The 22,427-nt window shown below is 42.4% G+C and overlaps 1 protein-coding gene across 4 annotated transcripts in view; it reads left to right on the top strand.

The window, feature by feature from the left end:
- The first annotated feature begins 223 nt into the window (after nt 1–223).
- The window catches only part of TMEM255B (transmembrane protein 255B), a 69,811-nt gene continuing 47,607 nt past the window's right edge, over nt 224–22,427 (top strand). For all 4 annotated transcript variants that reach the window (XM_035317456.1, XM_035317448.1, XM_035317476.1 and 1 more), the window contains exons 1-3: nt 224–328; nt 9,080–9,222; nt 12,747–12,809. In XM_035317456.1, coding sequence (XP_035173347.1) covers nt 268–328; nt 9,080–9,222; nt 12,747–12,809 — 267 coding nt within the window. In that variant the 5' untranslated portion in view covers nt 224–267. The remainder of the gene's footprint in view (nt 329–9,079; nt 9,223–12,746; nt 12,810–22,427) is intronic.

Below are 22,427 nucleotides of genomic sequence, written 5' to 3'. Positions count from 1 at the left end.
GCGGCGGAGGGACTGCTGCCCCAGCCACCCCACGCAGCCACCCCGTCCGCGGGGCCCCTCCGAGGACCCCCGGAGCACCGAGGGCCGGCGGGCGGCCCCGACTCCCCCTCAGCACCCCCCTTGGCGAAGCGCCCGTTGTCGGCGCCGCTCGCCCCGCCCTCGCCCCCCGCCGGGCTCCCCCCCGGGGCGGTGCCGGTCCCGGTCCCTCCCGCACCCCTCCGCGGGCAGCGGCGGCGGGAGCGGAGCGGCGGCGCCCGCCGGGGCTGCATGATGGCGCCGCCGGGCGCCCCGGCCGTGCCGGGCCCGCTGGCCCTGCTGGACCCCACAGGTGAGAGCCCCCCGCGGGACGCGGGCCGAGGCGGGGCGAAGGCGGCCCGCGGGGGGCGGCGGGCAGCCCGGGGAGCCTCCCGGCGTGGAGAAGGGGCCGAGCCCCGCGGGGATGTGGGCTCTGTGAGGAGGGGCGCGCGGGAGGCAGGACCCCAGGCGGCTTCGTGCTGGCACCCACCGAGGGGTGATTCACGAGTGTTGGTTTTTCCTTTTCAGCTTCCCGCTGCCCGTAGTAAGGCAGTGACTCGGTACCGCCGTGCGCGGGGTTGGTAGGAAGCCACCCGTCCTTCGCTCCTGGGCTGCGGTGCTGGAGCAGGTGGGGACACAGCGGCTGGCGTTGGGGCGCAGCTAGCACAGCCCCACCTCGCAGCCAGCTAGAAAGTGTGTCAGACCTCAAATTTACCGTAAAAAAATGGTATCGGCGGTGAAACGGTGGCGGTGGAAGGTGTGCCATAACTTAAAAGATGCCTTTGGGCAGACAGCGGAAATCTGTAAGCTCCCTTTAAACTAGTGACTAGCTGCCCATTAAATTATTTATTAGCCAAACAGTTGCTGCCAAAGCAATGAAGTCCTATCGATACTGCACGATATCACTTACTGTAGCCATACCACATAGCATCAAAGCACAGTATATATATATATATATATTTCATAGTACAGTTGTAAAAGAGCACAGCAGTGTTTCTCACGGATTCAAATATATAAAACACTGACGGATTCTTCCTCACAAATTCATAATAAAGATAAGAGACAGACCTGATACGAGCTGCTGTCTCGTGGCTCGGAATGAGTGCTGTTGCTTCGGGTCTCATTAGTTCAGCACTCTGGACAAGTCAAGCATTTAATCAGAAAAGGGAAAGCGGTTGCCAATAGCGGGTGTGAATATCCCTTTGAAGCATCTCAGTCCATCGCATTTAGTTTTGGGAGGCAGTGTGGGATTAATTCACTGGCACAAACCGTTTTTGAAAATACACAACGAAAAGCATAGCCAGGAGAGATGGTGCTGAAATGAACACTGCAGTAATTAAGAATTATTAATTTAGCTCCAAAGACCTTCCCTTAAATATTTGCTTGACAGTGTCAAAGCAGCAGATACAGAATTGGCATCACTGCTCTAATACTGTACTCCTCTGTCTTTGGTGACTTTCTGCTTAGATTATCTTATGTATGGTTAGTGCCACTCTGTCTGAAACAGGCTATCACAATTCTTTCATTAGGTAATGAAAATATACTTTTTTTTCCCTGCCGCAAAACTTTCCTCCCTTATCTTTTCTCATATTAGGGTGCTAACACACATTTGGCTGGAGCATTATTTCAAATAAGTGTTTCCATTTAGATCACCTTAACTGGATCAGAGAGGAAGGTATGAAATTGTGTGGCGCTAATACCCAGCAAATGTGATTGTGGTCCCAGCAAATTGCTACATCCTGCAGTGTTTCCTGACTTGACAAAAATCCTTCCACACATTTTTATAGATTTTATGATGTCGGATTTTAAAAGGACTTGTGAAGTTAGCAAAATATAGTTGCCTTAGTTTTAATTAAGCCTTTTTACAGTTAAATTCCAGATCATATGCAAGTTTTCCAGAGTTTAGATATGCCGTTTCACTCTATTCTTCTCTCTCTTGACCATTGCCCCCATTCCATACTACGGACACATTTCATTGTAAATTCATTCGTTCTCTTAAACTCATCCTTTTCTCCGTTCAGATCCAGAGCCTACTGTTTATCAAAGGACCTACCACTTTGCATTCTACCAGGAATCTGATCTATGCCCTCCCCACAAAATCATCCATTTTCCACAGTCTTCCTGCAAATTGAATTTACCTCCCTGGCCATTGTGAGCAGGGTATTGTAAATACAGTTTTATTTTCTGCAGCTGAAGAACGGAGAAGTTCTGCTGAGTCTGTTGCTGCTATGTGGCCAGTGGAGCTTGATCTTCAGCAGACACTTTTTCTTTTTGCTCTGGAGGAAGAGGTAATAATAACATGTTCACGCCCTCTGTTGACCCTGGCCACAAGCTAATGTTAATGCGGATATGATGAGAGGATTTCTTTCCACACGCTTGATTTTAGGTAAGCCGAATTATGAATTTGAAGCATTAATAAACTGGATTGAGGTTCAGACTAAGAGTATATGCTCACACTGAATCATTGTTAAAGCAGTTAGAGGGGATAAATGTCAAAATTATTCCGAGAGTCAATTATTAAAAACTTGGAAGGTCAGTAGCCTTCGGTAACTGTTTCCTGCACTACAGAAACATCAGCACTGGAGGAAAAATCAACCTAGAATTACTGATAGCAACATTTCCTCTACTCCTAAATGACTTTCCTTTTATGTGGTTGGCCTTTGTTCCAACACCCGGCACAGAGAACGTCGGGGAAGAGGGCTGAATCAGACCCTCTGTCTGTGCTATGGACGGTGTTCCTGGGAAACAGTCTGGCATTGCTTTTTGGCTGCACAGACCCATGGGTAGGTACAGTTAAAAGCAGATCCAAAGAACTGCTTGGCAACTGCTACAAACAGCAGTAAACAAAGCTTCGAAAAATCTTGGGAGCCAACATGACCGAAATAGCAGAAGGGTGATAATAGTAGGAACCATTTGCAGCTGTAGCCCTTTTCATATGAAGATACTGTGCTGCTTTACGAAAATTACTTCGGCCTCACAGTAAGCCTGTGACTTATATACTTATAATTGTAAACATTCTGATGAGGACACCAACAATTTTTGTTGATGTGACGAAGGAAACCCAGACAGGCAGTGCGGAAACCAATTGAGAACCCAGTTTCTACCCAGTTTCTACCCAGTTTCTACTCACAGCATGTGGCAGTCCGTGCAGACAGGGGCTTGCATGTGCCAGTCTCTGCTCCAGTAGGGGCCTCCCTCTACACCAGTAAGTCATCTCTGCTAAGCGTGGAGTTTGTGGCTACCTGCAGGTAGTTACGAGAGCTTCCAAAGTGGAATATAGAATAGAAGATCTGATTGGATATTTGCATCCCGTGTGAGATGCAGCTGGTAAAAGGTCAAAACATGTGAGGATTGAAGGGTATCACATACATAAATTGATTATGCTTTCTAGGAGCTGTACATTTCAAAGTTAAAATGTAGTTCAGTCCAAAAGAAGTGACCTTATAAATAACAGCATCCTTTTCTGTTCTATCTCAGTAATTCCGTATCCGATTTACTCCAATTACAAATGAGAGCATGCCTTTTCCTAAGACATTTTCCAGCAAACCTAATCTGGAGAATCAAACTCACGTGTTTCGTTTTTTTTGCATTTGGAAGGCAGCTTGGACGTATGCTTTATCTCCATTCAATCTGATTAGCCTTTGCTAGTACAGGTGTTACTTTGAAAATGCAGTAGCTTTGCTCCTCAGGCACTTCTCATAAAAGCCAATATTCAGTGGTTTCAGAAATGCCTGGCTGAGGAGCGTCTGTCCCACTGACTTTCAGAAGGTTTGTATTCCTACATCCCTTTAGTGTATGTCTGCATTACAGCTGAGGTTTTGTAACAGTGTAGGTGTTATAACTGATCTATAGTCTTATAGTCTTGACTATTGTAAAATCACAGAATGATAGAATAACTCAGGTGGAAGCTACCTCAGGAGGTTGCTAGTCCAACCTCCTGCTTAAAGTAGGGTCATCTGTGAGGTCAGACCAGGTTGCCCAGGGCTTTTTCTGGTTGGATCTTGAAAACTTCCAAGGATGGAGACAGCACCATCTCTTTGGGCAACCTCTTCCAATGCTTGACTGTCCTAATGTTAATTATTTTTTGCCTATTATCCAATCTGACACACTTCTTATGTTTCGGTTTGTGTACACTGTCTTTTGTCTTGCTGTTGTGAGCCACTAGGAAAAGCTTGAATCCGTCCTCTTGATGACCACCTTGTAAGCACTGAAAGATCACTACTAGCCCTGCCAAAAGACATCTCTTCTCCAGGCTGAACAAGACCTGTTCTGTCAGGTTCTTACACAGTGAGTGCTCCAGCCTGTGACCTTCTTTGGGGCCTTCTGTTGAACTTGCTGCAGTTAATTGATGTTTTTCCTCTACTGAGGGCCCCCAGCTGGCTGTGATGTTACATGAGATCTAGCAAGTGCTGAATAAAGGGGCATAGATACCTCTCTGATCTCCTGGTGATGCCCCTGTTAATGCAGTCTTCTGTTGATCGTTGTTTCCAGGGCACACTGCTGGCCCCTGTTCAGATCATTGTCTACCAGCACCCACAGGTGCTTTTCAGCAGAGCTGCTCCCCAGCCTAGCAGTCCCTGGCCAGTTACTGTTGCAAGGCATTGGTTGTTGTTTTGCTCAGGACTTGGCATCTGTCAGTTGGGTTCTGTAAGGTTTTTGCTGGCCCATTTTTCCAGCCACTGTAGATCCCTCTGAATGGCAGCCCTGTGCCCTCCAGGAGTATTGACTGGTTGCCAAGTTTCTTGTTGTCTGTCAGCTTGAAGAGCATGCACGCTTATCACTTTCTCCAGGTCAGTAAAGAATATAGTAAAAGGGACAGGTCCCAAGACAGACCCCTGTGGTACTCCACTTGTTACCGGCTCCTGGTAGAACCCAATACATTAACCACTCCCTCTGAACCCAACCATCCAGCCAATTCTTTAAACGTTTGCTTGTCTACCTATCCAGACCATGACATCCCAACTCAGTTTTGAGAATAGCATAGGATGCAATGTTAAAATCTGTGCCAAGTTTGAGGTAGATGACATCCACAGCTCCACAAATACAGACATTTTGTCATAGGAAGCAGTTGGCTTGGTCAGGCATGATTACTTTTGGTAAATCCACGTTGAATGTTGCCAATCTCCTTTTGCTTACGTGCCCAGAAATGTCTTCCAAGTGGATCTGCTCTGTCATTTTTCATTCCAGACTCCAGGAAGCCAAGGGACACTGATTGGCCTGTAATTCCCTGGATCATTGTTTTGACTCTTTCTGGAGATAGGTGGAGTGTTTGCCTTTCTTACTGGGGATTCCCTGATCTTCATGACTTTTCAAAGATGACAGGGAGCAGCAAGGGCATCAGCCAGTTCTGTTGGCATCCACGGATGCAGTCGGTCAGGTGGATGCACTGAGCTTTCTCAAGGAATCCCTAATTCAGTCCTTATCCGCTGCTGGTCATTCTCCTCCTTGAATCATCTCTCAGAGGGAGACCTTGCTGGTGAACACAGGCAAAGAAAGCGCTGAGTATGTCAGCTTGATTTGGGTCTGCTGCCACTAGTTCGTCCACTCAGCGTTGGCCCACATTTGTTTTCTTTCAGTCTCTGCAGGGACATGGCAAGTGGGAATAACAGAGTGGCTCGCCACTTGAGTAAAGATTTAGGTTTCTAATATTTTATAGCTCTAGGTTTTCTAGTCGGACTGGATGGATTAAAGCTGGTTCAACTCGGTCTGTGCTGCTCTCTGCTTTCTTTACTGCAGCACGTAATGCCCTTCACCTGCACTTCATGTTGGTGACCCTGGTCCTGGCCAGTTCTCCCATTTTTCCTTTGCCTTTCAAGCACTTGTTTACAGAAATGCTCTATTTATAGGATGGGGTTATTTCTCCTCCCTGTTGCATCAGTGTTGATAGATCTGCGCTGTAAACTGGAGTAATTCAGTTATTAGGGCTTAAAATAGCCCTTTACAAATCAGTTGTCAGGCTCAGTACTGTTAGGAGGAGGCAAGATGGATGGGTGACCAAAGATGGTTAAGTTGACCTAAACTGTGAAGCCAATGTCTTGGAGAGCCATCACCTCGGTTGCTTCTGGGGATACTGCACTAGTAAAACCACTGGGGATACTGCAGAGCTTTCCTTTGGCCGAGTGTTGATGTTTTCATGCCCTGTAACAAAGCATCGGAAATGTGGAGAACAACTTAGGTTCTGTAAAGCACTGACAAACCTTAAATTTCTGGTATCTCTGGGACCTGAGGACACCTGGCTCTTGTTTTAATACAACTATGCAGTGGGGATTTATTTTGGGGAGACTTAAATTTCTGAGTGCAATTCTTACAAATGTTAACCACAGGTAAATGAATTTCTTGTGCTGAAACTACATGTGGGCCTTACACTTTTTTACTGACTGTCAGGCCCTGCTTTCATTTCCATCCACTTGCATAGTTTTGCACTGGCATATGGTCTGTGAGCTGCCCTGGCTGTAAACAGCACACAAAGGTACATTTTGAACATCCATTTTTCCGCAGCAGCTCTTTCAAGTATCCAGTAATTCTGAAAAGGCAGCATGGTTATAAAGCTTCACCAGTTCTCCCGGCCTGATTTTCATGGCTGTGGAGGGTTGGGCTGGGATAAAGATTCCCAATAGTGAATTTTGGTCTTGCCCTCAGTCATGCTCCTTTTGGTTTTGCACTGAAAAACATTTCTGCAATGTAAATGGAGTGGTCTATAGAAATTTCCCTGCGATGGAAGGCTTGGCTGGTTTATGCAACAGCTGCTGCTGCTAAAGCGGTGGCTGCCCTGGGTCGTATGGCTCCATCATATAAAACCAGTGCATGCTTGGACAAGGCTTCACATAGACACAGCAACCTCCAGACATACACAGAATAAAGATATTTCTTTGCTTACTTCTCCCTATCCCTTTTTTCAACACCAATGGCTTTTCTCGTGTTCCATAAAGGTGGTGAGCATACCAAGCATCAGTTCCCTCAATCTATAGGGCCACACTGTATTTCATGTATCTCTTAGTGTAGACTGTAAGGTTTATGGAGTAGGCTGGACAAATGACTACAACAGCAGTGTAACTATGAGATAAAATGAGCAACTAGTTTGGGTATTGTCTGGGAACCTGAAATTAAGTAGCTTAATCCACATGCTGATTGAAGCACTGCACTTCTATTTTATTATTATTATTATTATTTTTTTCCTGAGACCTGGGGAGTTAATGGTATTCTTCTATTTGGTGTGCAGTGTGCTGCATTTCCATGCGTTTCTTAGCACCTACCTCCTGGAGCTGCATGCCTGAGAGCTGTGTCTTTGAGGTGGAGCAGAGAGCAGTTTGCTATCTCAGGAACTGTCAGAAGATCGTACAAGTCTCAGCTGTAAGAACTCAAACACTAGAAGGCATGTAAGAACATGATCACTTCAAATATTTTTAAAAATCCAATAGATACATCTTTGTGGGAATGGTAACTGACTTGTGGAGTTGTAAGGGTGAAGTCTGCTTTCCTCTTCTGAGCTGGCTGCACTGAAACTGACCTGGCTTCATTTAACCCCACGCACGTAGTGAAGAGCTGATTGATAATGAAGGACCTCTCTGTTTCCATGTCCTCTCTGACCCTACATGGATTAATGGGGCATCACCAGAGGCAAGCAGCTGGGGCACAGACTGGAGGGGAGAGTGCAGAGAGTTATTGGAGAGTCCTGTGAATTATTTCTTGATCTTTAGCAGGAAGACTTCGTACATGCAGTGAAAGAGATGTACGTAAGGGCAATAGATGATACTTGTCTTCAGTGAAGTTGCTTGCATTTCATGCTAAAAGACTGGACTCCTTTTGGCTGCTAGTGCCACTGAAGAGTTACCAGCAAACATACAGATTTTGATTATGAATTCATTGAAACTGCTTGACTTGGTTTGCGAGCATCCCTAATCTGGCCTGGCTTTGGAACTGCTAGCACTTGACTGAGCTACCTGCCTTTAAACTGGCCACGCAACTAAAATGACCCATCACAAATGGCTTGTTTGCCGGTGGACTTTCTTCATTTCCCCCACTTTTGCCTACAGCAGATGCATCGAGTCTTACCCCCGGAGTCCAATACAAACCAGAACGCCTCCTCTCTCACACCTGCCCCTCCCTGGCTAGCGCTGTTGCCTCCAACATTCAGTGCAACGCCACAGCCTCCACCTCACCCCGGGATGCATCCCGAGTGCGCAGGCTGCGTGGAGAGGCTGCAGAGGGGAGAGACGTCAGTGTGGTGCTGTGGAAGGGCCTGAAAGGGGGACCGTGGGCTCTCTGATTCATCTGGGTGCCTTTTGTTAGTTAGGGTCATGAACTGATTGCTGGTTTTAAATGGTTTTAAATGAGTCTTACTAAGTCTGTGCTGTAGGCAGGTGCTCTGATGTTAGCACTCTGTGGTTGCAGCTCAGATATAGCACCACGATAACGAGGTTAAGTGGCTTGAAGGAGGCTGAAAGCAGTAAATGAGCCTGCTGGTTTTCACTTCTGGGCACCTGAATCCAACCCCCAGTGGCACTGAATGTATTTCATTGAGCAGCTATTTAAAAAAGCAGGCCCTTATGTCATTACCTGATCAGCGATATTACAGCTTTGTTTCAGAGATACAGATTGGTTTGGATTCCTCACCCTAGTAAATATGAACAGCACATTCATTATCATGATAGCGTGCAGAGCTCATGCTAATCTCGTTTAGAATATAAACTCATACGTTCTGTCCACACAGAGTTAAACTGGAACTTCACAAAGGTAAGCATTGTTCAAGGCCTGCAGGATTTGACTTGCGGATGTGAGCAACAACTTAATTATAAATGTTACTGCAGATAAGGCATAATTATCATTGTCACTGACATTCAGTTCAGCTTAATAAAAACTCATCTTGTACGTGTACCTGATGCGCGTGCATTAAGCTGTGTAGAGCTCCAGCTAACTACATATTTCTTCGGTCTGCCTGTTGCCTGCCAGCAATTTTCCTTAGCAGGAGAACAGTGAGTTAACAACAGAAGAGGTCAACAAACGGTCCATTATTTGCTCTGTCATGCTTGCAATTAAAAACTCCTTTTTCCCCCATTTTCTACAGGGCAGTTTGCAAAAAGGAAGAAGACTTCGCTTTGGTTCACAGTCTCTCTGCTGGTGGTGTCTACTTTCATACTGACCATAGGGCTGGCAGCGACAACGAGAACAGAAAATGTTACCGTGGGAGGCTACTACCCAGGCATCATTGTGAGTAAAGAAACCTACTTTGGGCTACTGGGTACAACTAAATAAATTATTATCAGCTGGATACAGGAAGCTCTTACTGATTATGAATGGGCTGAATTTTAGGAAAAAAAAAAAAAAAAAAAAAAAAAAAAAAAAAAGAAGAAAAAGGGCCCCAGATAGTCTCTCTGACTTGTTTAGTCTCTCCTGGCCAGCCAGAGGAGGCAAAGGGTGCAAGGTGAGGAAAGAAAAGAGGTAGGCACCTGCTTAGGTATGTGGCTCCAGCAGTGCCAACATATGCTGCATGGTACCCTTAGTTCTTTTTCTCTGTAGAATGAAATGCCCAGAGAAGAGGGATCTGTATCTTCTAATACAGTGCATACATTTTGCATTGCCATTAATAATTGAACCGTTCTTCCTAAGCAAGTCCTCTTACATCTTGGTGTCATGCTGAGAACAGGTCTTTCAGAAAGATAATTTTGGGATAATGATCTGTAAGGAGTGCTGTTCTAAAAATAGAACAAAAAGTAGTTACGAGAATAAAACCTTAAAAGAATGGGTTTTCCTTTCATTAAGCTGAAATAGATAGATTAATGCTGATAAAAAGTCTTCTTCTGTAATTTGAATTAAAGTATTTTAGAAGGCCACATTATCTGCATTCATTCCCTTGAAAGGAGTTTCATTCTTAAAGTAGTCTTGATTCGGTATGGTAAGTAATAGACCCATGTGCTTAAACCAGATTATTTCAGCACCTGGTTTCTTTTAGGAAGAAAACAATGTCTATTCACTCAGAAAAAAATAATAATAATAAAATGCTTTTTGAAATATTAATCGTTAGTAATCAGTTAGAATAACTAGAATGTATCAGAACACTTTGAAAGCAAAACTTTTAGTAATAATTTTCCCTGTCAGAAGATTGTTAGAGCTAAATAATTTTCATGAAATTCAGAATTCATGCACACGTGGTTTATTATTGAAGTAACAGAAAAAGAGATGGTTATTTATCGATGTAAATGTTTAGGAAGAGCTAAAGATGCTGCACAAACCCTGCGTGATAACTTACCAAAAGCCTGGTTACAGGAGCACAGCTGTGTTCCTGCCCTGCTGCTGGAGGTTGCTGGTTCATGTGTAACATTGACAGGTGGACTATGGGAGGGCCTCGCAGAGCTCAATAACCCTCCAAAGGTGCTCCTCTTCTCCACGGGCAGTAGAGGGAGCTTAGAAAACTGTCGTAGCACTGATTGTGAACTTGTAGGTAGGTAGCTAGAGCTCGGTAAGTGAATTGGACATTACATGTTTAACTCTTGGGCTGAAAGAAATTTATGAGGTTAGACAAAGTTAATTACAATTAAAAATAAGGTCTAGTTCTCACAGAATTTAACAATAAAGTAATAACCTTGAGGCTGGTTGAAGAGACCTAAATCTCCATTGGTTGTAGGAAAGGGACTTTGGACTTAAAAAACACACAGAGTTAGACCCTGATCTTGCAAACACCGACAAATGTGAACAAGACTATTCACTTCCATAGACTTACTTGCATGTAGAAGCCTTTGCAGATCAGGGCTTTAGGGCCAGATTCACAATAAAAGTTGGGTGTCTCCTTAGTTCCTGTTGTCTTCAAGAAGAGTTAGGTGCCTTAATTTCTCTTTCTGTTTGGTGATTTGTCATTTGTTTTAGGAAAAGTTTTTTTTTATAAATGCATCTTTATAGCAGTAGGTATTATCTACATTTACACATCCAAAGTAATGTAACATACAAATTTCTGTGTGTAAGTGAATTAAGATAATGTTCCACTTTGGAAGGTGTTTGCATTTAGTACATTACTGCTTGATCATCTGTTTGGGTTTAGGGCTCTCTTTGTGGAACAGATTGCAAAGCTGTTTTGGAGCTTCTTCAACCTTATTTCCTTATAAATATTGTTTATACTTAAGTATTTCATATCACTGCTCTGTGACTACTGCTTGTATTATTTTAATTAGCTATTTTTATAATCTTTCAATCAGGAGAGCACAGAGTCCAAATGTCCCACTCATCATACAAGAAAAGCAGCATATATAACCCTAAACCAATCTCAGCAATGTCGTGGCTTACAGCATGATCTCTATCTGGTTCTTTTTTTATTTTTTTTATTATTTTTTTCCTGTATGTGGATAATATTGCTCTGCTCTGTGCCCTCATTTGTAAGCCTTAAATGGGTCTGCATGGATTGCTCCTTTTAGGATGAAAAATGGGGGTTGGAACCAGCTGTCCTTTTGATGTAGCTATGTTAATTTACAAAGTTGCTGTCCCCTGAACACAGTGTCCTTGCTCACCCTTCCAAGTCTCTCCCCTACTTAGCAGTCAGCACAGATGTGCTTGCACACTTTCTTTTTCAAACTCTCTTTAGTACTTTTGCTTTTCTTTCACATAAATCTTCCCAAAGCACTCAGTAGCTAATCCCCTTTCCCTACATTTGTCTTCTTGAGGGGGAATCACGGATTCCTGTTGTTATGTTGAGCGATTAAAGTGCTTACAGGAGATTTGCTTTCTGCTGTGAGTGGTTGTGCATAAGAGCAAAGAATTCACAGGCCTCACTCAAGGCCTTGGCTGGGACACTTAGTCCTTAAAAACCTAGTTGGGCTTGGAAAAGAGGCTTTGAACCAGATTCAGAGACCTAGTTCCAGGAAGGGGTTTAGACACTTTAACAGAAAATTCGTGCCTCATCCTTGGGGTGGGTTTGGTGGGAGCTAAGGGGTTGACCGGGGTTTTGCTGAGCAGGGAGGAGTGCCAGCCATACTGTGAGTGCCTGCAGAGAAGCATACAGCCGGCAAGGCAGGGAGGGAACGCTGCCGAAACAGACCTGCTGGTGACACCAACACTCCCACTGTGTCTGGTTTTGAATCTGTGGCCAGCTAAGTCTTAGGTGTGTGGCACTGAGGAACCTCCTTTTCTCCAAGCCCACATGAGCCTGGTGAGAATCCTGGTGCCAGGAAGGTGTGATGAGGGCTGGAGCACCTCTCGTATGAAGTAAGGCTGAGGGATCTGGGGATGTTCAACCTGAAGAAGAGAAAGCTCTGGTGTGACCTCACTGCAGCTTTTCAGTACTTAAAAGGAGCTTATAAAAAGGTGGAGAGCATCTTATTGCTCAGGCAGACAATGACAGGACAAGGGGGAATGGTTTTAAATTAAAAGAGCAGAAATTTAGGTTAGAGGTTAGGAGGAAATTCTTCACTCAGAGGCTGGTGAGGCCCTGGCACAGGCTGCCCAGAGAAGCTGTGGCTGCCCCATCCCTGGAGGTGTTCAAGGCCAGGCTGGATGGGGCTTTGAGCAACCTGGTCTGCTGGGAGGTGTCCCTGCCCATGGCAGGGGGGTTGGAATTAGATGATCTTTAAGGTCCCTTCCAACCCAGGCTGTTCTATAATTCTATGATAACATTCACCCTGTCCCCTGGCACACCCCAATTATCCCATCTGTATGATACACCTGCTCAGATATTACTGTGATGATTTGGTGTGTTGACCAGATAAGCTGACCTCATGTGTTTTTGTTGGTTTTGTTCTTTGCCTTAGCTTGGCTTTGGATCTTTCCTAGGGATTGTTGGCATCCACCTGGTAGAGAACAGAAGACAAATGGTAAGCAACTGCCCTTTTTGTTTTCTTTTTTTTGCACCTTAATGTCTTAAGAACATGAAAAGCAGAGATTTCCAACTGACTTAAAACTGCTGCAACTGTTCCAAAACATTTTTGCTTTAATTTTTTCACCTTTTCTGAGAAGTTTCTGAGAAGTATGAAGTGGCGAGTGACTTTCTCTGTACAGGGCAAGGGATGATTTAAGGAGTCATCACTTCTGACAGTAAAAACCTGCTTTTTTTTTTTTTTTTTTTTTTAATATTTCCCTGTTAGTTTAGTGAGTTGAATTCACCCAGGGCAGGATCAGATGAGTGCCAGAATTTGGCCAGGAGAGAAAAGGATGGGGGGAGTGGCCAAATGCATGGGATGTGCCAGTTTGAGCAGCAATGAGCCACGTTATCAGCTCTACCATAACAGATGATCTCATCCTGCACGAGAAGTTTGTCAGCAACACTTTCCTGAAAATATACATGTTAAAAGAAAACAAACAAACCTCAGAGCTCTTGCTATCGAGGCTAGGTCAGACAGTATCTGATGATACTTTGTGGTTTGTTTTTAGATTTAGCTTGGCTTTGCAAACCGCTTGCTTTTATTTATGTGGGTAAGCCATATAAAGGCCTTGGGTCCATCTGGGCAAGGGAAAGTATATGGGGCTGGATTTGTGCAGTCTTACACTTTCCTTGCTCTCAGCAAAAAATAGCAGTGTCTTGGTTGATCAAAAGCATATCCAACGTGCACTGTACAGTAGACTGATTATAGCTAAGCATTATGAAATACAATTCATTTCATAATGCAGAACCTTCACAGGTATAAATCAGAAGAGTGCTGTTGAGCTCAGAGGAGGAAATGATTGATTTACCTTGTGTTTTGCTAACAATTTAGAAGTAGTCTGCTGTGATTTCCTGTTTTCTTCTTAATAATTCCAGTCTTGATTTGATTATTTATAGTCAAAATTCTTTCATAATGTCAGTGTTTTTTGTTTGTTTGTTTGTTTAATGTCTGAAAGTTTCAGTGGTGTATTTCAAGTATTCTCCTACCTTCAACTTTTGTTTCTAGCTGTGTTTCTCAAAAAGGTGAGACTGATAAAGCCATGATGTTTGTCTGTGTCTTTTTCTGTTCCCTATTCCATTTTTTAAGTGTGTTGGCCAATTTCAGGCAAATTTGGCAGGGAGGTAGAGCTTGTTTGTTTTTAAGAACTATTGTCCCTCATTTCTACACTGGAGACCAGGATGGATAGCTGGTTCCAAGTTACAGGCTAAAGGGTGGGTAGATGACAATAACTTGTCTTCCACAGCATTCATGTTCCTTTACTCTTTTATTGTTCAGTTTTCCTAAGAGGCAGTTTAGCCTCTCTATTGCTTCTGTCTTCAGCAAAAAATAAAGCGGTTGACCAAAAGAAAGAAGGTGGGTGAGATGCTACCAAAGATTCAATGCGTTGTATCATTTGCACAAGGACAGTGAAGAAAAAAAGTATCCAGTGTGTATGGTCTTAGTGTTTGTTTGCATTTACCATACTGGAACAATGAAAACTACTTTTTGTTAATAACAGTTATGATCTGGCTGTTGAAAGATTGTTTTGTTGGGGAACAGTCCAAGAAGATAACTAGAAAGTTTAATTATACGTCTCGTCTTGAGTATCATCCACAGTGTGCTAAGCCTGGAACACTAAGGCTGAGCTGCTTCTTTTCAAATGTCTTGGAAATGAGTTGGAAAGGGTTTACATCATACCACAACTGAGGACAGTAATTATTCCCTGGAGTGTAACTGAGTATATTCAATTTAAAAGGTTTAGGGCAGCTTAAACAAATTTGCAGCCATCAATAAGACTGTAAAGACTTAGATAAGCATAGAAATGTAACAGAAATATCATTTTCTGGTAACTAAAAATTCTGTTCATTGCATCATAACAAAAGTGTGTGGGGAAGAAAAGGAATTATTTACTCAGTTACTTCTATTTTGACCAGACTTCCTTTGAACAGTTACATCTGTATAATTTGAGTTTAACCCAGTGTAGCTCTGGCAATTTTTTGGCCCTTGTAATGACTCAATACTTCATTTTCAGTTTTTAAAATTGAAAATGAATGTAGGTTCAATGACACTAGAGAAAAATCTATTCTAATTAACCTTTTCTCCATAAATCTTCTTCTCTTTTTGTCTTGAAGTTGTATTTATTTGTGACCTATCCTCTGTAAGTCCGGATTTATTCAAGTTTTATGAAATGCTAAGTGCAATATGAAATATGTAAGGGTTAGCAGAGCTAGTCCAGCAAAAACCCAGCACTCAGTAAATGCAAACACAGGGTTTGAGAAGGAATGAAAGCACAGTTAGGCCAAATGGACAATAGTTTGTTCTTAAAACATGACATTAATCGTGTTACACTTCTTTGACCTTCTTCTTGGCATCCCAGAGTCCACAGTGGGAGTTCAATGTGCTGACCAAGGTATAACCCTTAATTCAAAGGAACTGCTGCTCACAGAATCAGGCTCTGCCTCATTGACTAGCATGATTTCAGTTGGGCTATCAGCATTCATGCTTGCCTCCATTGTGCAGAGCTTGGCACCAGCAGAACAAGATCTGCCTTTGACTGAGGATAAGATGCCTTTACACTGATTTAGGATGTTTATAACCAGCAAGCAGCAGAAATGAAAGCATAATGTTTTGCTGTCCCTTTTTTCCTGCCTTGCAAGGCAGGTCATGGATTGAAGAAGAGCATAGCTGTAAGCCGTTACATTACAAAGGCATGCTTAGTCCAGCCGGATGCGTGGAAGATAATATACTGCTCAAATCAAATGGATTTGATTGCAAGACACAAAGTCTCCTCGCTCGTTTGCTTGCTTGTCATCTCCTCATGTTACAGTACAACATATTTCCGATTAGAAAATGAGATGCTGAAATTGCATACAGAGGTAGGGAAGGCTGGAGTGTGCTGGGGGTCTGTGGCTGTAGGGCTGAGCTGAGAGCTCTAAGCAGCGCTGAGCAGGGAGGTAGAGACCTCTTTCAGCAGAGTCCCTGGTGTTTCTAAAAGGATGGTTTTAAGTGCTGCAAAAGGTTTCTCCACAGGTAAGTGTGGAGGTAGCATGAGCTAGCACCAAGAGACTCGTCACTCTTTAAATATGCAGTGTTAGGAAGACACAATGCATATTGTTTTGGTTAACCCTGTGCAAAAAAAACAAGCACAGTCTCACACTTTCCACTCATACATCTCTCCAATGCCAGTCACACCAAGCCATTCTGATCACAGGGCTGAAAATGAGTGTGCTGAAACAGTAGTGCCTCCAAGAGTGACCAGGAGATACCAGGGCACCATGAGAACTGTCGGGTTTTGGAACATCCGCAGTATTACGGTGCTGCCTGGAAGAGCTGTGAGTGGGGGAGTCAGAGTCACCTCTGACAGCAGCTGAGCTACAGCAAAGCCAGCAGCAAAGGAAGGAGCAGAGTGTGGGGAGAAGATACAGGAATGTAAAGGACATAGAGAGAAAGAGGAGTGGACAGAGAAGGAGTGACCCCACAGGAGGTGTGAGTTAGCGCAAACTTCAGTGCTACTTATGATGAAGACAGTTGTCTGCAGCGGGTCTGACACCTGTATTTGTCCATTGCTGAATTCTGCTGACATGTCTAGGACATGCTCAGGTATAAAGCTAATGCTCAGCTGACTAAATATGGACCTTGAGTTGCAATGATTTTTACGAGAAATTGTTTCTGACGAAAGCAGAAAACATGAGGGAGGCTAAAACATGGAGCTCTGCACACAAACTGAAAAGGCAAGGCTATTTCTTCAGACTTCTCAAGGAGTGCTAAGTTTAGGTGGCTTAATATGCTTGCTTCCCCATCTCTGTCAACAGTATTTAGATTCCAAATTAAGTTCTGTAAAACAGCTACAGCAGAAGTTAGAGAAACAAAGCAGTAATTTTCTCTTCTTAGTAGTTTAGACTTCTCCGACAATGCAGGCATTCCCATTCTGTGTTGAGACGTATGCAAGGTAATATTTCATTACTACTTCTGATTATCTTGCCACTAGACTTTGTATCTGTTGCAGAAGAAAAGCTTTTACAAAGAGGTTATGTGTGTGAGCCAGTTTTCAGAAGTGTAAGAGCCAAACCTCTTTTGGTATTCAAAACCAATTATATTTTAAAAATAGATCTTGTCCATCAGAAAATTCCCCCTGGGTATTTTGTGTAAAGGTTGTGGTTAGCAATACGTATACAAAGAAAAGATACTGCTGCAGATACCTACCTCACTCTGTTCAAACAAATTGTGCTTTGTTTTCCTTTTCATGACAATTGAACATCCTGAAAGCAACTGGCTTTCGTACAGATTTTCATCAAAGATGCTAATTGCTGATAGACTCTGTATCACATATTAAGCTAATTAAAGCAGCTTGTTTACATTAAGAGAAATTCAGTTACAATTCTATAGATCTCCTGAGACTGTCTTTGCTGTTCCTGCAGAAATAAATGGAAAAAGTCTTTACTGTAGTTCCAGGGGACATGCAGATCATGTAAAGGTAATCATTGTCATTACTGAGGTATTATTTCTCCCTGGAACTCAAGCTGCTGAGAAAGTCAATAGTACTTCTCTTTTTTAGTGATTACTTTTTTTGTGTGCTTGTATTTCACAGCATTCAGGGTAAAACGATTAATGTTGATGTAAAAATGATAATAGTGGAATAAATTAGCAATCATCCTTGTCTTGTTTAGCACCTTTAAAATGATTACAACTGAAAAGACCTATTACCATCATTTCAGTCGTAAATGTGCACTAGATTTTGTGGTGTGATTTAACTGCATGTTTTAGAAGCGGGCATAGAGTTTTGTATGCAGCTAAACAGTTCACGTTGACACCGACGCTCGTGTGAGCTCAAGCACGTCTCTTCTTTACATATCTGCATTTCTTTCAAAATACAGCAGCATCTTATTAGGTGATAAAAGTCAAGCAGTTTATTCTTTGAGAACGTTTCCTGGTCTCTTATGTCTAGTTCCTAGACTGCTGTAATGAGCTGCCATTTAGAGGCATCTCTTTTTCTCCTTAGATTCTAGGAGCCTTGAAGGGTGATTTGGGTTGAACTGTTGAGTTTTACATATCTGAAGAGTGGTAAGAACAATCTGACATTAAGTGACAGTTATATTTGTCTTGTATAATGCTGAGGAGATCACAGAAGATATTGTACTGCAACTCTGCCCAGTTTTAGAGTGGTGCAGTCTGTGTCTAGACTGCCCAGTCTCCTTTTAGGCTATAAACATGGTGCCCTCTTGGATATCAGCTGCTTTATTTGGCAGAAAGCTGCTTTCTAACCCCTTTCTAATCCTTTTGGGGATTTTGCATGTTGCCTGTCCACAGTAGGTCTGGGAAATCTATGTTATTCCTTGTCATGAAAGAGAAGATTCAGTAAAGTCATGTGCAGAAAAGCAAAGCAAATAACTGGAGGTGTTCCGAAGTTCAGTTATTTCAGCTGAAGAGGAAGAGGACAGGTGTGTGTCTGTAGGTATGAAAACGCCTTCCAAAGTGAAGGCAAGTGAAATTAAGAAAATAAAATTATATAGGCCATACAAATGTAAATAGTTAAAAAGTTGTTTATATTTTATTTCAGTTAGCATGTTATGAGATACTTTATTTATTAGTATTAAGTATTTCATGAATGAAGGACCAAATAAATATTTTATGTTTTCTAATGCAGATCTTTGACCTTGTGTGTTAAAAATGAGGATTTCCACTACATAATAAATGTGCAACAACTATAGACATCAGTCATACTTCATGGCACCTCTTGTCATCTGTAAGGTTTGAATGACTCAGTATTATTAAAGTACTTGTTCCAAACGTTCAATATGGGGTGGTATTTTCTGCTATTTTTTCCCCCCATTTTGAGTGTTTTGACAGAACCATCATGGCTTCAGTTTGCTTCTGAAGCTTAAATTAAATAGAAAGGAGATATATACATACATATATATGTGTGTGTGTGTGTATACATGCACTGCACAGTTTATTATTGTTCATTTATTACACATGCGCCAGCACAGTTTATTTTCAACACTGTAACGTTTAAAGTTTGGCACTGATTTTTTGAGTCAGAGACTCAAACCACCGATTCAGTTTAAATCCTCCATCTTATTAAATGGAAGCCTTTAGGGACGTAGTTCCTTTAAGATCTGTGATTGGAAACAGCACACAGAATTAAGTGCATAACAGGACATATTTTTTTTTTCCTGCCAGTTTGCTTTCTTGTGGTGTTTATGTAATGGAAGCATTACTGTCACACAGCTGAGAACAAAAGTAAACTTTATGACCCGTGAAATGTGTTTGTGGAACAATAGAGAAATCAATTATTCTCCATAGCAAGCAGGAGGCAGGGGATAAAAAGTGTTGGTAAGAAATCCTGGACAAATTCTCATGTGTCCACGGGAGAGAAGGTGAGGCAGGATGTGCCCAGAGAAGACAGGCAGTTTCTGATCCTCTGTTTGAAGAATGAGATCAAGTTAAAGAGATGAGTATCCCAGTCGGCCAGATAAAATCTTCCAGACACAGCAGGTAGAATTTCACTACATGAAAGCTTGTAATTTGATTGTAATGCATTTCTGATAAAGAGCATACACGTATTAGAAAACAGTGCAGTCACTGTAATGTGAAAGAGGATTTGTTAAGACACTAACAGACTCTGGTGTTAAAAAAGTACCTGCTGCTAAACAGTGTCAGCTGTAGTAGTCTTGGTCTATGTCAGTTCCACCAGTTTTCACCAGGAAGCACAAATGTCTGTGTCACACAACATGCTATTTATTTCTGTTTTATTGTTCTCATACTGCTCTGAGCAGCTGCCTCTGTTTAAGTGATGAAATGAGCCTGTTCCACTTGCATCAATAAAAAGAGCGTCCATGAAAGGAAAAATGTGCTGGATTCCTATAATGTCAACACTGCTGATCAGTGAATCTAAATTTATGTTTCACTTCTGTGCCCATTCCACTTAATACTGCATTTATTTTTCGCTTCTTGTCTGTATATTTGATATCCCTAAATCCGCAGCCATCTTAAACCATTGTTAAATAAGTGCTTTTGCTGATGTTTGCAATGGGAATTCTTACCAGTTTGAAGTTTCTGGTGGACTAAGGCTTGCTTAGGCTTGTTCCGAAACCATTAGCATTTCTCCAGCTGTGAAATCCAGCTATTCTTGTTTATTTTTATTTATTTTTTCCCCTTCTGATTTATATTACTCTGTCCTCGTCAAATCCAAGGCATCCTCTTCTCCTTCCACATTACTCCTCCTGCTTCCCTGCAAGTCCCAGGCACAATGACTGAGGGAAAGTAAAAAGAGAAGAGAGAACACAAATCTAAGCAGCCAATGTCAAAGGAATGAAAGAAGTATTGACAGCAGTTTGATTTCTCAGCACAGGTACTTCCACATCTAGAGACCCTCTATAGCCAGTGGAAAAAAGATGGCTTCAGAAAGGAATTAATCCCGTCCTGAAATAGGTGTAGAAGGTATCTGGAACAGAAATGACCAGCTGAAATACTCAACTGTAGAGACATAAAAAAAAAATAAATGGAAAAGTTCATTGCCAAACGAGAGCTCTTGAAACAAAGTAGTAATTTGCAGGTGTGCCTCTATTTCAGGAATGTTAGATTAGGAAGGCAAGGACTTGGAAAAGCAGAATAAGATGACTGGAGAGCATGGTGTCTTGTAAAAGCACACTACGTCTAGGACTGCTTCAGGAAGCCTCAGTGCTGCTGTATCTAGCAGTAAGAAGCTGAAAGAGAGGGGAAGGATTTTGATCTTGTAATTGATGCCCATTCTGTTTGGGCTGAAAGAAAAACAGAGCAGCTATTTAAACAAATCTCTTTAAAATCAGCTGGAACATGGGAGGAGGAGAGCATTTGTATTGCGTCTGCTGGAAGGAGAGAGGATCGGTCATTAGGGTGGTTGTATCAGCTCAAACTGGGGAGAAAATACATCAGTGCTGTTTGATTCAGTAGCTGTGTGGTAAGGTTACTGGGATGTGAACAGGGAGCCTCAGATGCTATGGGGGCTTAAAATAGCACAGATATTAAAACTAGCCCCATGCCAAGAGATTAAAGAAAAGCCTTTAGGATGCCTTCTGTTTCTTGTCTTGGAATACGTGAAGCAAGTACAGCTCAGTCTTTTCATCTAACACCGGTTTAATAACATCTGCTGGCCTCCAGTAGCTGGTACTCTCCCAAGAATTAGAGTGTTTCAGCAGAGATGAGAGACAGCGCAGCAGCGCTGGTGATAATATTAATTGATTCAAGACACGCATTTACTCATCAGTGAATGAATTATCTTGAATTTGATACATTTACGCATACATCAAATTCATTCTCTGACTGCAGTGTAACAGTGGCTCTAGTTTTAAAGTCTAAGTGCACGTTAACTGCTTGGTACAGGTTGATTTCATTCCGTTGGTTGGTCATTCTAGTAAGTATTTGCTCATAAAAGAAGTTGAAATAATTTTCTGGCTGGTTTAGATCTCGATAATAGATTATGAGAGAAGGAAGAATACATTAATCATGGAGCCCTTCTCAATATCTTTGGCTCGTGTTTCATAAGGGCTAGTGATTGAATTCCCATTGTTCTTTCATTGCTTGAAAATGAAAATATGGGAAAAATCATCTTTATTTCATATAGCATCTTCCACAGAAACCGTATCTTCAAATGTTTTAAGCAGGTTAGAAGAAAAGACAAGACCCATTACAGAAATATTAGTGGAAAGTGGATTGGTGTAAATCATGGATTAGTTCAAGAAAGCATTTCTAGAGGGTGAAACCATCTGAGAAACCTAGACTAGGGAACTGAGTTAGCAGTAAAACACAAGGTTAGCAATAAAAACACAAGGTTTTTATCTGGACAGTGCAATGTTAATGCAAAATGCTTCCGTTACACTTCTGTAGGTGACTGGAGTTGCAGAAGAGTTAAGTTGCTGTTCTCAAAGGCAGTGAGAGTGGCTCAGCTGCTGCTGACTGACAGGGAGGGAGCAGGGAGAATGGGAGAGGTGCTGTGTGCGTGGTTGGCTGCGAAAGCCTGGTGAGGAAGTTTAACAAGAGTATTACGGGGCAGTTTTGAACCATGGGCTCTCACGTCCTGAAGAGGAATGACAAGAGGGCTGCTTGGGAGTGGCTGGTAGATTTATGGTAATATCATTTTATTCCTGTTCGACAAGGCAATAATGAAGATGTTGTAAAGGAGGGCTCCACGATTTTGAAATAAAACCAAGAATTTAAGACTAATGGAGTTGGGGAGACAGTAATGAATGTTCTGATTGATGCAGAAGTAATAATAGATGGGTGCTCCTGAAACAGGTGCCCTCATGCTAGATTGTGAAAACTGTTAAGAAAGACGAAAGTGATGGAAGAAGAAGTTGAGGTGGGTTTGCTTGTGCATCTCCTAAATAAAATATTTGTTTTGAAGACGTGTAGCTGAATGAAACTGAGCCAAGGCCATTTAAACACATGGTTATTCAAAGTGTGCAGGGAAATTTACTGGGAAGAAATCATTGAGCATGTGCAGAAGTATCCATAACAGAGTATCTGCAGCAGAAAATCCACTGCTAATAGCAGAAAGAGATGTAAAGGAGAGCAGTAATGCTGTCTGGTGCCTCAGGTAAGTCTTTACTCTGT

This window comes from Oxyura jamaicensis, chromosome 1, assembly GCF_011077185.1.
Source record: "Oxyura jamaicensis isolate SHBP4307 breed ruddy duck chromosome 1, BPBGC_Ojam_1.0, whole genome shotgun sequence".
Taxonomy (NCBI): Eukaryota; Metazoa; Chordata; class Aves; order Anseriformes; family Anatidae; genus Oxyura; species Oxyura jamaicensis.
Note: the sequence above shows the minus strand (reverse complement) of the source record. Positions and strands in the feature narration are given on the sequence as shown.